Source organism: Macadamia integrifolia, chromosome 3, assembly GCF_013358625.1.
Source record: "Macadamia integrifolia cultivar HAES 741 chromosome 3, SCU_Mint_v3, whole genome shotgun sequence".
Taxonomy (NCBI): Eukaryota; Viridiplantae; Streptophyta; class Magnoliopsida; order Proteales; family Proteaceae; genus Macadamia; species Macadamia integrifolia.
The window spans coordinates 30,097,157-30,111,907 of NC_056559.1; the positions used below are offsets into that span (position 1 = coordinate 30,097,157).

Sequence of the window (14,751 nt, forward strand, 5' to 3'; positions counted from 1 at the left end):
CAGGAATATGAGAAAGACAATCAAAATTTCCAGGGGGGGTAATTGAAAAATCTAAAAAATGTCTCGTGACTCAGCCCACAATTTAATGAATAAGATGGATGAATAATTAATTCCTCCAGGGAAAAAAGTTGTGTGATGGATACAATCCATTGCAGTTGATTGAACCATAAAGGCAGCATCTACAAACAGAGAGACCCGGAAACCAGGGTAAAGGCTAGGGCATAAATGGCACAAAGGAAAGAAGTCTTAGGTTCTTCACATTTCATTTTTATGACCCTGAAATTCAGAGATTAGTAAACCATGAGTTTATTAAAAAGAAAATATCAAAAGAACAAGACTAGAAGTACTAAAAGATACAGTGATATTTACCTGTGTGTTTTCCATCATTGAATTGTGCATTTTTAGATGACTTAAATGTTTGCAAGAATTCTTTAGCCTTCTGTAACTCTGCTTTCTCCCTCGATCTATCCCACTGGTGCTCAGCAGCCAGGATCTGAATTATACGTGGCAATGCTCGGCTTGCTGCATCTGTGTCCAGAAAAGCAATCCTAGATCTCCTAGCAATGAAATCAACAGCAGACTCACAGTACTCATTCCGAGCACAATATGCAACCTCTGCCTCTAGAAAAGGATATCCATGAGCAAGCCTCTTCCCTAGGTTTTCATTCTGGAGAATTGGACAAACTGATTAATAAAGCTCAACCATGGAAGACTTATAGTTCCTAAACTCCAATTTAGTTAATCAAGCTTATGAATCCATTCTTCAGAAATAGAAAAGTCAGGAAACAAAATAGTAATTGTCAACAAAATAATGGGTCAAGTTCCAACCAAGACCTACCCTCTTAAATATCTTACCCATCCTGGCCCACATAGAATCGAAAGGACTTACCAATTTCATAAGATGACAACGGAGGTGCCTGATGGGAAAGGCAAGGCAAGGCAAGGGGCCAGGGGGGATCTCTGCATACTAAAACCGTCCATACCTTTATAAAGGTCCAAGAAAACCCTAAACCCTTCGTATGGGACAGCATGGATCTTCGATTTGAACCACCACAATGCCATCCCTAGTTAAAATCTCTAAGATACTGAAGAACTTGATGATTATCTTGGTCTTTCTAGTTGCTAAGTTAGTAAAACTCCGAGGTTCCCACTTCATATCAACTATGAAATAAGCAACACTACAATGCATATACTGATGTACAAGTTGCAAAAGAATTATGGAACTAATTAGACTATTAGAGAAGTAAATGTATTTATCTAAAACTTCATGCAAGCAAATTGCTGATTTTTTAAATTATCATGTCAATATTTCAATTCATACATAACCCATATTATAAAAACTAGATACAAAAGTTTACATATATTCTATTGCTTGTATATTTTTTATCGTCAACCACCCCCCCCCCCCAAAAAAAAATCTCCATCTGACCACTTAGGCAGTACTAAGTGGGGTAGGTAAAGAGGGCTGTTTCCGTATGGGGCAACCGTTCTACATGACCTATCACAACCACATCTGCCGAGGTCCTTTGGGTGCTTTAAGACATCAACTGGTATCAAAAGACAACCCAGTTCGAAACTTCAAATTCCTTTTTCAAGATGCAACTACTACAATTTAAAGAATTAATGTGGTGCAAGGAAAAACCTGAGCTATGGCCGCCACTCTTTGTGCCAAAGTACCATAGGAATGTGCTAAATGCTTGGCTACAGCACTGTCCATTACCCCAGGAACAACTTTACCACGATGTGTCTTCTTCATACGAACATATTGTTGAGCAAGCACTGTAAATGATGCTGGATCCCACTCATCTCCACCAGCAATCCGCAGGCGTTTGGTCACACACCCATTGGTTGGATTCAACTTGCCAGATTTTACAGCTGCATCAAGTGCATCTTCTGCCATGCTGAAACAGGTTATATAGTAGGTAATCAATTCAAATAGACATACTATAGAAAATAAAAAAAATAATAATAACTAGTGCTTACTTGACAAATGGACGTACCACAGGGAAAAAAAAAATTACTAACAAGCTGAAAAGTAAGCACAACAAACTGGACGGCTGGTAGTAGTACGGTTGCACAACAAATTTGATAGAGAATATACCAGATAGCCATGAAAACATGAAGAAAAGTAAAGGGCCCCTCTACATGTGTTGGAAATATTTCCTTGGTGAAATACATCCATCTGGATTTTTTTCCTTTTTTTATATTTTTTGGTGCTTCATCCAGACATTTTTGTATGGGAAAAAGAACTCTGTGGGAGGAGCATACCAGCTGCACCTAGACAACCCCCCCCCCCCAATGAAATGCGAATATGATGCCCCTGCTGATGTTTCCACATGCACTCCTATTGGCCCTGCACATGCACAAGGGCCACACTCCCCCCACAAGAAACACTTCCCTTCTTGTATATACACAAATATGACACTTGTTCCAGATGAAAATTACCTCCGATAAGTGGTCCATTTTCCACCAGAAATGGTGATCAAACCAGGGTAATCTTCACATACAACATGATCTCTGGAAATGCTCTCGGTGTTCTTTGCTGAAGGATCCATTGCCAATGGACGAATACCACTCCAAGCAGAGAGAACATCTGTTCGACGAACCTAAAAGAGTTAAGGTGAAAAGATCAGACTAAACTAACCATGGTTTTTCATACATGATAATAGGAAGAGATAAATGCAAAGCTGCCCATATTGTGCCATCGACATCAAACACAAAATGCTAGTACATTTCAATACCAAAATCAAACTGATTGCAGAACAGAGTTGAGGCCGGTTTTATGCTTCCTATTAATATCTGGTGTCATAAAAGTCATAATCTTGAGGTGATCATAACAACACAAGTTTTTTTCCTTTTCGATGGGAAGAAAAAACCCAGCCAAAATAAGTTGAGAGAAAGTCGTTTGAGGTGGCATGGGCATGTGCAATAGAGGGCCTTTGAATGCTGCATAGAAACTGAATAATTCAGATTGAAGGAGCTAGAAGAGCCAGGGGTTGGCCTAAAATTACTCTAGGAGAAATGTTGCGGAAAGACATGCATAGCTTAGGACTATATGGTGAAGTTGAATGGAGAAAAATGATCCATGTAGCCGACCCCATTAAGTTGGGAAAATCCAAATGTTAAAGCACTAAAAAATATGATGCAAGAAGACCTCATAACAGAATAAAAAAGCATAAGTACCCCCAGGCATGAATCTCGGGGGGGAAAAGCATTTCATATTCTTCTTCTTTCTTTCTTTCTTTTCTTTTCTTCTTTTTTTTTTTGGTGGTTAAGGGGGGTGCAATTCATCATGTATACACAAGATAAAGGATCCAGAAGTTGAAAAAAAAAAAAAAAATTAAGCTATGCTCCCATTTGTGTTGCCGCATCAACATCCAAGGTTATTTTGGTAATTACATATGATATATAATAGCTTCATTCACCGATTTACTAAAAAAAAACAGATGTTTCCATGGATGACAACAAAAAGAATCCACACCATAGATACATGGGTTTAATATTTTTACAAACTAGAAATAAGGTAAGAAGTTTGAAGTTTTAGTAACAACATAGAGCTATGGACTATACATCCAACGAAAGGCAGCCAAATCTCCAGATAAGCTCATGGTAATTCATAATTCTAAATGAATTACCAGCCAAAAACTAAATAACAATCAGTTAATTAAATGTTAAAGTGCTAAAGTGAGAAGGAGTCTCCAAGTGGGTATAACCTATGCAAACAAACCATGAAAGAATAAGAAATTCCCATTTGTGAAATGGAGTGCAAGCAATAAGAAGTATATGTATGGAAATAATTCAAACCTTGACATTAAGGTAATCACATATTGCATCTAGGATAAATTGTATCTCATCTTCATGAGGTTCTGGAAGCATTGTAATCTTAGTACTGGAATCTGTAGTTCCTGCAACTGTTCTCCCCAGCCATGGCAACATGAAGACAACACGCCCATCCTTAGTTTTTGGAACAATTAAGCCCATCCCCTCGGGAGAATAATAATCAGGAAGAACGATGTGAACACCGCTGCTTGGACAGATCATGGCTGGTGCATCTTTGTCAGCCATTCTCCTGACAGCATCACAAAATGGTCCCGCCGCATTCACAACAACTTTGGCATACGTATCGAACTCTTTTCCTGATGCATGATGATTGGTTGTAAAGAATCATTACAAGTAAAAGAAACTTTGTCACCAGCCAATAAGCAAATGGAAAAAGCAAGCATATTCACAACACAAAATTTTTATTGAGATTAACAATGCATAAGTAGAATACATAAAAACAAGCTCTAGAGCAGTATAATTCTATAGTAAAATTTTCCTAGACCAACAGTCTAGAGGGTATCTCTAGGGCCACCAAGTTTTGCATATCAAGGAATGAATATCAAGGAAGTGGTTTAGATTGACCACATGTTCAATCATATACCTCTCATGTATTGACTTATTCCCTTAAATTTTCAGTGCTCCATTTATTTGTAGAGAAGTATGATTTTTTCAATAAATTTTTAAAGCTCTATTTTGCCACTTGGTCAACTCTGTTTCAGCAGAAACTTAAGATGCGAGCACCAAACCTTAAGCGACATATGGCAGATTTTTATGTCAGTTTTGAGATACCCTCTTTACTAGCCGGACTAGAAAAGCCTACCCATGTTTACATAGCTTTTCATATTACAAGCATAGTTGTCAAGGCAGCCAAAGGCAATGGAGGGGTGCCTAAGCGCTTAAGCGACAAGGCGTCGGCCTAGGCATTGCCTAAGCGACCAAGGCGCCCCAGTGCTATTTTTTTTTATTTCCCCTCTTTTCTAACATTATTTAGTATGCTATATAAATACCTTATATCATAAAAAAAATCAACATTTAGATAAATATTCTTGTTCTCTAATAAGTTTGACTAGTCAAATGGTTTTATTTTTACACGAGACTTTTTGTATTATGTAGAGCACAAAATCAACTTTCCAACAAATCCAAGATTGCTTAAATCCGATTTTATTAACAAATTTATGTTCTGATCAAGCTTATTTTAGGTGCGTGAATGCTGCTAAAAATAGCTTGAATGAAAATAAAGTTACGGACATCAAAACAAAAGATTATTTTACCCCACTTTTGGTTTTTAACAGTTTTACTATGATTAGATTTATAGAATTTTCAGATTTGGGAAGACCCCAACATTTGAAAGTTGAAAATCAGCCCTATAACCAAAAATCAAGTTTTTGTTCTTGAACTAGGAGCTTGACTTTTTATCATTTTGGAATTTGATTTTTAAACTATTTTTATTGGAATCAAATAGGGGTGTTTGCTCATTTACTTAAACCATATTGTGCATAAATAAGTGTCAAATAGAGTTCGATACCATTTTGAGGTGCCTTGCACTAAGGCGACAGACGGTTAGACCCCAAGAAAACCACCTGGACACCTAGGCGGCACCTTGGCACCTATGGTTACAAGAATAAGAGCCTATATGACATGGTGAGAAAGAGAGAAATTCCAAGAATAATGGAAGAAAAATTTTCTGAAAGTGCTTTCACAAAGGAAAATGAGTTAGCAACTTATAGAAAATTTGATAAGCTAGAAGTTCCATGATCTCGAAATGTAATAAATTACAAATCTGATTGCCTTAACATATGCATGTGAAAGTTCTATTTTGGATAATCTGAATCGGTAGTGAAATAAATCTTAGAGTAATAATAAAAAACATTGCAACCATAAGTATGTAAGCAAGTTAGAACAAAGATATAAAGGTCAGTTTATGATGCAATCCGGCATTCGAAAACCCTGGTTTGGATCACTTAGAGGCCCACTCAATCAACAGAAAACCAAGTATTAAAGGGGAATGAAAATTTCGTAAATAATAAGGATTTTAAGGGGTTGTTTGGTAGATTGAGATGGGCAGAGATACAAGGGGATTTGTATTTGAAGAATAAGGGTAGACTAGGACATAAAAAAAGTTGGCTAAATCAGAATTAATAATAAGAGGGAGGGATATTTTGAAAAAAAGATGATATGTTGACATATAAAACAATGTCATCAGATTCTTCTTCAACCTTCAAAACAAATGCAACCAGCAGAAACCAGTTTGCCTTCCAGTGAGAGAACTAATTGGTTTGGCTTCTGATTGGCCTGAATTAGGTCGTATGATAATCCTGAGATCTACTGTTCCCAACAAATATTCACTCCAGGTATCTTTGACGATTGCCCAATCTCCTTGTCAGTTCAACCTTATATCTCCTATGGTCCCAAGCCTTTCAAATATTTTGATATGTGGTCCTCCCACCCAAACTTCCCTTTCCATTTTTAAGGAGTCTTAGGATAAACCAGTTCGGGTTTTTCCTCCCCTCTTATTGCTTTTCCTAGGAAGCTTTGGAATGTGAAATGTGCTCCCAAAGTTTGGAATGCTAACTCCTTTTGGAATATCTCCTCTCAGGGTTTGGATTGCCTCTTCTAATCTCTCATCTCTGCTTGCTAAAAAGGAAAGTTTTCTAAGGCAAAAATTTAGAATGAAATAGTCGGAGCTTAGAGACTCAATCCTGCTTATTTCCATAGGTCTATGATGTTTATAACCAATGCCAACTCCATTCCCATGCTTGTGGCTCCTGATGGCTCAATAGTTCACAGAGTTGAGGATATTAAAGCAATGGTAGTAAATTATTTTAAGGAGTTGTTCAAGGCTTCTTTGGTTCCAGCTGGTCCCATCCTGAGAATCTTCTCAACAAGTTCATCCCCGGCCATTTCTCTAGCATTCTCCAAGATATCCCCTCTGAGGAGGAAACTGAGGTTGCTATCCATTCTCACAAATCTAAAAGAGCTCCTGGGTTGGATGGTTTCAATATGGGTTTCTCCTCCTCCTCCTAAGACATTAACAAAGATGATCTCATCAAGGTTATCAAGAGTTTCTTTTTCAACCCAAGTCAGATCAAAGACATCAGTCACACCTTCCTTTGTCTCATCCCCTCAAAGGAAGGTGCCTCAGCTATGGCAAGGCCATCTCCTATGCAACTTTTGTACAAGTTCATTGCCAAAGTGTTTGCCAACATGCTTAAGTTGGTGGTTGACTTGCTAGTCAATGATAATCCGTCGGTTTTCATCCCAAGTAGAAATATCAATGATAACATCCTACTTTGTAATGAGATTATGAGAGGCTTAGACAGATAGACATCCATAAAGCATTCGATTCCTTGAGGTGAGACTTTATTTCAAAGGCTATACTCAAGATGGGGTTCCCCTAGTTTTTGTAAATTGGATTTACCATTGCATCTCTTCTCCTTGCTTCTTAGTGTTGGCTAATGGTGGTCTAGCGGGGTACTTTGCTTCCTTTGTGGGAATTCGCCAAGGCTGCCCTTTATATATATTTTCTCTTTGGCTCTTAAAGTTTTCTTCAAGAGTATTCAGTGTTGCACAGACCAGCAGCTCATTTCTCCCATCCCAAAGTGCAAGGCCATTAAGTTCTCTCACCTTGCTTTTGTGGATGATCTGATGATTTTCTCCAAAGCCATAATTGTTTCCTCGGAGACCATTATGTCTAGTTTGCAGCTCTTTGAAGGCATTTTAGGTCTTCGCATTAATCTAGACAAATCTCTTTTGTTTCTGGCGGGGGTCTATGATGTTGATAAAGCCACTTTGTTTGATAAGACTAGAAGCCAATGCAACACTAAAATAAGGATGCAAATCATTCCGAAACTGTGCAGCAAGACCTCTTTGGACCATTCAAAATCAGATAGAGTGGCTAAATAGTAAAATTTAGCCACATATTGCTCAACGGTCATGTTGTCTTTCCTAAGCAGCACAAACTTGAGACGCATGCGCTGCTTGCAATCAGTATGCAAAAAAATCCCCGGTTCATAGCCTCTTGTAGTTCAGCCATCCCAGATGCCTTGAATCCGATTTTATTGCTAGTGCTTGATCCACCAGATTTGAGCCGTACCCTTCAGTTTGGTTCCTACAAATAAAATTCTGTTGGCCTCATTAAACCCGTATCATCAGAAGAAAGACTCTAAGCAATGAATCTAGTCCAAGTACTGCTCTGGATTATTGTCCCCACATAAATCAAGGACATTTAATTTGGATCCTCTTTCAGCTCCATAGGGAGCGTCATCAAAAGGTCGGCCAACAGCATATGGTGATGGTGGTGGTGTAAAATGTGGCTGTAGTGGTGGTGGTGGTGCAGCCTGAGAGGGACCCTGTGGGACGTAGTTGGAAGAGCCCCCCAGATTGATTGAGACTCTTTCCTTTATCTAAAAATACCAGTTTGGGCCCGGTTTGCCTCAGTTTGGGTTTCCAGGCCCAATCATATCGGTCCAGCCACGATAATGCAACTGCAATGCATTTTGAATATGCTTGATCATATAATAGTCATCTAAGAAGGTATTCATTAATATTCTCTCAAGAGTAGTCTACTTTCTTAGTGGAAGTTTCTCACGCATGAGAAAATAAAACATCAATCACATAAACAAAAGTTAATTCAAAGTTCTACGGATTGAAAAAAAAAAACAATAGAAAAAGGCTGGAAAAAAAGGAATTATGTCATAGCCCATTGTTAACTGGTCATAACAAGTTAAAATAAAGCACTCATACCTGACATATTGTTTCGGATGCGTGCACCAATAATGCGGCCAGTAACCTCATCCTTAAGAAAGGTAATCACTTCTGCATAGTTAAGCACAGCTGCACCAGCCAATGCAGCACTGCATGCCAACCCAACATTAAGTCGAGAGTCATTCATCTGTCCATCATAGTACACGACTGTACCATTCAAGTTTCTATCCCCAACCTTCTTTGCTAGGGTTGGAAATAGTTCAACTGATTCTTGTACAGAATAGTATCGAGACAAATGAAGCAAGCGTGGTCCTGCGACCAGATCATAGAATTTCAATCCGAACCAATAGTAAACTGTCTCAAACCAGTTGAAACATGGAGTCATGCATGGCAAAGCATGGCATAAGTGTGGAGCATTGTCGATAACCTGTTTACGCTCTTCAAGTGCATGGAAGACCAGCTTCAGCTGCCCATAGTCAAGATTGAAGACAGCTTTCTCCAAGTACCGTACACCTGACAAAAATTAGAACAAATTAGGTACTCATGGAAAATGAATGAAGTCAATTTAGTGATAGAGCAAACAAATAAGCAAGTGTTGGGTCAAGTTAATGGAAGTTCCCTGACATTGATGACCATTCCAGATACCAAAGATGATTAGTGTGAACACAAAAACTGGTTTTTCTGGAAATATAACATTACTAAACAATTGTAAATACATCCAAGAGCTTCACAGGTTATGTTGAACCCAGAATTCTCTAATTGTGTTTTACTCCTCATCAAATCCACAACCAAGACTAAGGTGTGAATAGACTTTTAACTCTAGGATAGGGATGAGAACCTCAAAAGCAGGTCACCAGTAATGACAAATCCCACATAGAGACCAGACACCGATGCTTAGAAATTGTCAGGATCGCCAATTCAAAGAAGAAGACAACTGCTACAGAATCCCTACAACACATTATATCCCTAAAATGTACTATCAACCAACTTACTGAGCTTTATACCAAATACTCAGATCCCTAAAACATACTATCACAGGTTGTGGGTTGTGTAATATACGTGTCATTTGCTCCCTGGGACATCAAGTATGGGCAAGAGAAACTACTCGCTTGTGCGGCCACTGCACCAGCGTGCAGACCAATGGGAGGCCACTTGGAGGCATCTTCAACGAATGGGGCAATGGCGCAGCACCGTCTTTTTGTGCCCACCTATGTCTAGATGTAGTTTAAGCGGGCAGCTTTCTTTTTCCCTAAACTTATATACAACTCCATTGAACCAAGGTTTCAAGTATTAGGATTGGATGGGGTAAATTGGATTGGGTGGATCGGCCGATTCGTACCAGAATTGGCTTGACACAAATCCACTGATACAAGTCTGATCAGCAAAATATCGGCCAAAACATACCGAATGACCCAGATCGAGATTGGCAGAGGGTGCACAGATCCCTAGTCCTGAGTTTTAAATTCTTGGTGGAATCTTCTGTGTTGCATACTGCTTTCTACATAATTTTGGAGGAGGTGGTCTATGGCAGGTTAGATGTCCCGTAAAACATTTGCCATTGTGCCACACCCTTCATCAGAAAACCTTGGTTCTATGGTTAACGATGGCAATGAAACTCTTCAATACTTGCAAATTTCCTAGAAACTTTTTCATTATTTTTCCAGATTTCTTGGTGTTCTTTCCAATAGACATAGGACTCAACCTGACTAAGACTTGTCCCATCTATTTGGGTGTTTTCAAGAGAGACATGAGTGGGCATTACTTTTGTAGGTTTTTTTTTTTTATTTTTTTTTTTTATTTTATTTTTTTACTATAATGATAGTGGGACCTTTAATTCAATTTAGAACTTCAAAACAGGATAGATAACATCAAACTTAGAGAGCAGTACTCAGCCATTCAAGGCAGTCCAGCACACAAGGATTTTCAAAAATAAAGAAACCAAAAAGTATAAGAGGGGGAGATCATATTAATTCCCAGTTGTTTGAACAACCCAAGATAGAAACAGAAGTATGAATTTGATCCCGCACAAATTTCATCCAGATAATAGAATTCCAATTCCATGAACCAAATCAAGCTCCTTCCTCTTCTAAGCTCAAGAGGAGTTGGGAAGGATGAAAAACCCATAGCAACTAACTAGAAAGCGATAAAATCTAATAGATAACACTTACATATGTTCCATCAAATTTCCTTCCAAAAGCTGGTTCCAATGTCTATATAATTATCTCAAAAGCATCCTCATTTGACATTTTAGCATAAGGGTGAATAATATGCATGAAGAAAGTTTATAAAATTAATTGATAAGGATCCTAAGAAGGAAAACATAGTCAATCAACCAAACACCTAATATCATCGGATATTTGAATCTTGATACTAGATAACCTTCAAAGTAGATTTCATTTATTTGTTCATAGCTTATTAATTTTATGTTTTGCAAATTCTGTTATTTTACTCTTTCCTTAGAGAGATTTTCCCTTGTCTAATGTCTTGGATTTATTCCTTTATGTAATAAGCAAAAATTGGTCTACTCATTGCATCCAATTTTCATTTCCAGTCTTCTCAGCTCTTCGCATTTTTCTAGATTGGTTAGACAAGGCCATTGAAATAGGTTTATTAGAACGGTTGATTTTCTATTAAGCTTATTAGCACAATTATTATTATTATTATGGACTGTTATTTTTGAATCTGAAAAATTTTTTAGGTAATTTCCATTAATTTTGAATTCAGAAAAAAAAAAAAAAAAAAAAAAAAGAGATAAATGGCCTTTTAATTTGGTGGAAGAAATTCTTTATTTTTTGCAGTCATGAGTACTATTTCTGGGAGTAGTTCTATAGACAGTATCCTGACATAAAGTAATTAGAGCAATCCTTTATCTAGTAGCGCAAAATCTGGCTAGAATAAAGTATTCAAATTCAAGCACTAGAGGTAAGAATTTGCGCTGTTGCACAAAACCAGGATCAGCAATCACTACACTATAGAACCAAAAAACTCTCTCGTATTAAAAGAAGTAAAGCAATCAAGTAATTGAGGAATTTCAGAAGATACCTCCATGAATGAGTTTGGTGGACCTTGAGGAAGTCCCCGAAGAGAAATCTTCTCTCTCAACGAGCCCAACATTAAGGCCCCTAGAGACGGCGTCGAGCGCCACACCACATCCAGTGGCGCCACCGCCTACGACAAGAACGTCCAGAGGATTTGCAGCGGTTGAACCAATCAAAGTAGACTCCTGGAATCTCCTAGAGGGTACGGTGGCATTCACGTCAGAAATTTTCCTCCTCAAGGTCTCGAAACTCTCTCCTCGATCGCTCTGAGCCACATTTGGAATTGGATCTCTCAGACTCAATACACCATAGCCTCCGGCCACGGCAACTACGGCAGCTCCTAAGCCCCTCCTCAATCGAATCGCTGTTGCCATTACCGTGTCTCTTCTTCTTCTCCTCTGTCTTTTTTTCTTATTGAATTTTGAGGATTCCAACCGTTTTATAGTTTACAATTTACCTGTTGCAGGAAATGGACAGTTCCTGGAGACGCAGAGGTGGATCGGTTCTTTAAAATAGAACCCAAAAAACTGACAAACTCCAAAGATTGCGTTGGGACTCCGGTTACCTTTTCAATGCACTATCAGTTTACCACAAATTTACAAAACTACCCTTCTCTTTTCTTCATGAGATCCGTCTGGTGCTTAACTAACGTGACGACTGACGAATGAGTAATTGACGATAATTCCAGCTAAGGGCGGCGAAGTTCAGTCCGAAATCCGAACCGGTTGGATCGACTTTAAATTTAATATTTATCGGTTTGATTTTGAGTTAGGTTTTATGAAAATAAAACCGAACCAGATCGACCGGGCAATAGTAACCTGATAAGGAACCAAAAGCCAAAAAAAAGTAGGATTTTCCCATCAATTACTTTCCTTATGTGTACATTTGTAAACCCGATAGCGGATCAGATGAAACCACGATCCATAGTAGTCCCTCTTTTTTTTTTTTTTGGGCATTATTACTAGTCCAACTAACCTCGCAATCATTGGTTCGAGTCATTATAAGATTAATCGAAAGTAGTCGTGACTCTTGATCACAAAAACAAATAATAAAATGATTCAAATAAAAAACTGACCAAAATAAAAAATTTTCCTCAAGAACAAATAATAAAATGAGCCAAATAAAAAATTGACCAAAATCAAAAAATTTACTCGATGGTTTGGTTTCATGATGGTCATCCAATAATAGATCAAAACTGATTCGACCTAACTAAAACTTTACCAATTGACCGATTAATTCAACCTCCAGCTCTGGGACAAATAACAAAGTTCCAATAAGGTAGGGATGTCAGTGAATCTAATCTATTTGCAATCCGGTAAGATGGGAACATAAAGCACAATAATTTTTTTCAAATAAAAGAAAATCGAATGAGTGATTCAGTCTATGCCTATCTTGCTCATATTGAAGTTATTTACTAAGAGAGACATGGGTCGAGCTGATAAACAGACCAATCCATTTGTTCGGGTTAGAGTCAACCTCTCCTTGGGTTTGTACTTTATATATATTCCGGATAGAAGGTGAACCCGGTTTATTAAGAGCAATTAGTTTCACTTTTTATTCCGGTTTGACCAATATTCTTACACAAGGAGAAACATTAACTTGGCTGTCTGAGAGGGTTTCCTTACAGTTTTGGAACGTATCCAAACGGGTAGGTTTCTGGCCCATTTTGGGAAGAACAACCATGCATTGCTCTTTATTTGCTTAACCAATGGATTAATATGGAATCAACAAGAAGATCTAGAAGGTACAGCCTCAAGGACGATCGTTCTATTTTTTATTTTTAAAAATGAAGTTTTTAATTTAGTATCAGTATGAATATCAGTATCGTCTACGATTGATATCCTGAACTAAATACTTGATCATTCTCATCCATACAAGAAATACAAAGAGATCATTTCCAAAGCTAACTATTTACCTCTCATCCATTCAATGGTTGAAATGATTTGAATGTGTATCTTTATATGTTGATAGGTCTTGACAAGCATGTTCAACTCATCTAACATTGATAGGGTGAGAGGTAAATGATAGATTATCCAACTCGTTGGAGAGGAGCCGTGATGTAAAAGAAGCGTGCACCTATGTGCAACAGAGCCGTGCTCAAACTCTTTAATTTGTTATTTGGTATAGACTATAGACAATAGTAATGTGGATTTTTTGAGACTTGAGATGGAGAAGGGTGAAGAGCTATGCGTGTCTTCCTAATCACGGGTGATGAGTGTGATCAATAAATTAGGTTCAGGTATCGCTTTGTAAGGTTCCACCAAGGTTACCCAGCTGGAAATAAAAGACTTCCATTTCTTCGTTCATAGCTTATTTCTACGTTTATTCTGGAAATACCACTTAAATTGTTCTTTTTCTTCTTTTTGGGTTCCCCTTGATTGTTTATTTTTGGGTCTTCATTTATTAGATTTGATTCCACGTGGGAGATGTTAAGAGGTCCAGATAATGTGAAAGCTTTAAATCTTTTACCAGCAACAATTTTGAATAAAGATATGGTAGGGGGGCACAGATTACGAGACGGAAGTATAAATTGATAATGTAGACCTACACGTGCCCATCCTCCATCCTCCATCCTCGTATATTCGCATCTCCCACATCATATCTATGGACTCATATGCTAAAAGAGAATGCCTCTCAATTTATATGCGAAGGGGCTCACATGATCGAAAAAGATAAGAGTGTCGGGAGAAAGTGTGAACATTATTTTTGTTTTAATTATAATAGACAAACACAATTGGAAAAAGTGATAATCTCCTAAACAGGAATAAGGAGTTGTCCCTAAGGTGTAATGACAAATTAATTGCAATGTCTTTTGATACCATCCCATTCACATCCTAATCTCCTTGGAATTAAGGGCTTGTCATTCTACCCTTATCCTTTATTGCACAACCTTCATCCTTGGACTCTGCAACTTTGTTTTGATTATCTCATCTCTTTCTTCTTCCCACTCCTAACTGCACCATGGATGACGGAAGAGATGCCAATATTGACAATGAGAGCTTTCATGGTCTAAAGAATGGGGATTGGCCGATCCTTCTATGGAAATCATGTTTTGACTGATTCTAGCCAATTTGTCACTGATTCTAACCTATTGTAATATGATTATCAATTTGAAAGTCGATTTCTAATTTTAAACCCTAAGGCTATGTTTGGTAGCCAAGAGAAGAAAAGAAAAGAAAAAAGAATC

The 14,751-nt window shown here is 37.9% G+C and overlaps 1 protein-coding gene across 1 annotated transcript; it reads right to left on the reverse strand.

Annotated features, from left to right (window-relative positions):
* Positions 1 to 81: 81 nt before the first annotated feature.
* Positions 82 to 12,106, reverse strand: LOC122072662 (glycerol-3-phosphate dehydrogenase SDP6, mitochondrial-like). Its single transcript, XM_042637042.1, has 7 exons — positions 11,569 to 12,106; positions 8,566 to 9,039; positions 3,805 to 4,136; positions 2,446 to 2,606; positions 1,643 to 1,901; positions 370 to 667; positions 82 to 276 (listed from the first exon to the last, which is right to left on the reverse strand). The coding sequence occupies exons 1-7, from the start codon at positions 11,936 to 11,938 to the stop codon at positions 269 to 271; spliced, it is 1,902 nt and encodes a 633-aa protein (XP_042492976.1). The 5' UTR covers positions 11,939 to 12,106; the 3' UTR covers positions 82 to 268.
* Positions 12,107 to 14,751: the final 2,645 nt, after the last annotated feature.

What these genes read in the sequence shown, in the direction of transcription:
- LOC122072662 (XM_042637042.1), bottom strand. Translation starts at nt 11,938, where the DNA reads ATGGCAACAGCGATTCGATTGAGGAGGGGCTTAGGAGCTGCCGTAGTT. An exon ending in CATCCGAAACAATATGTCAG is followed by an intron (nt 4,137 to 8,565) that starts GTATGAGTGCTT and finishes ATCATGCATCAG; the next exon opens with GAAAAGAGTTCGATACGTAT. An exon ending in GAGTGGCGGCCATAGCTCAG is followed by an intron (nt 668 to 1,642) that starts GTTTTTCCTTGC and finishes CCAATTCTCCAG; the next exon opens with AATGAAAACCTAGGGAAGAG.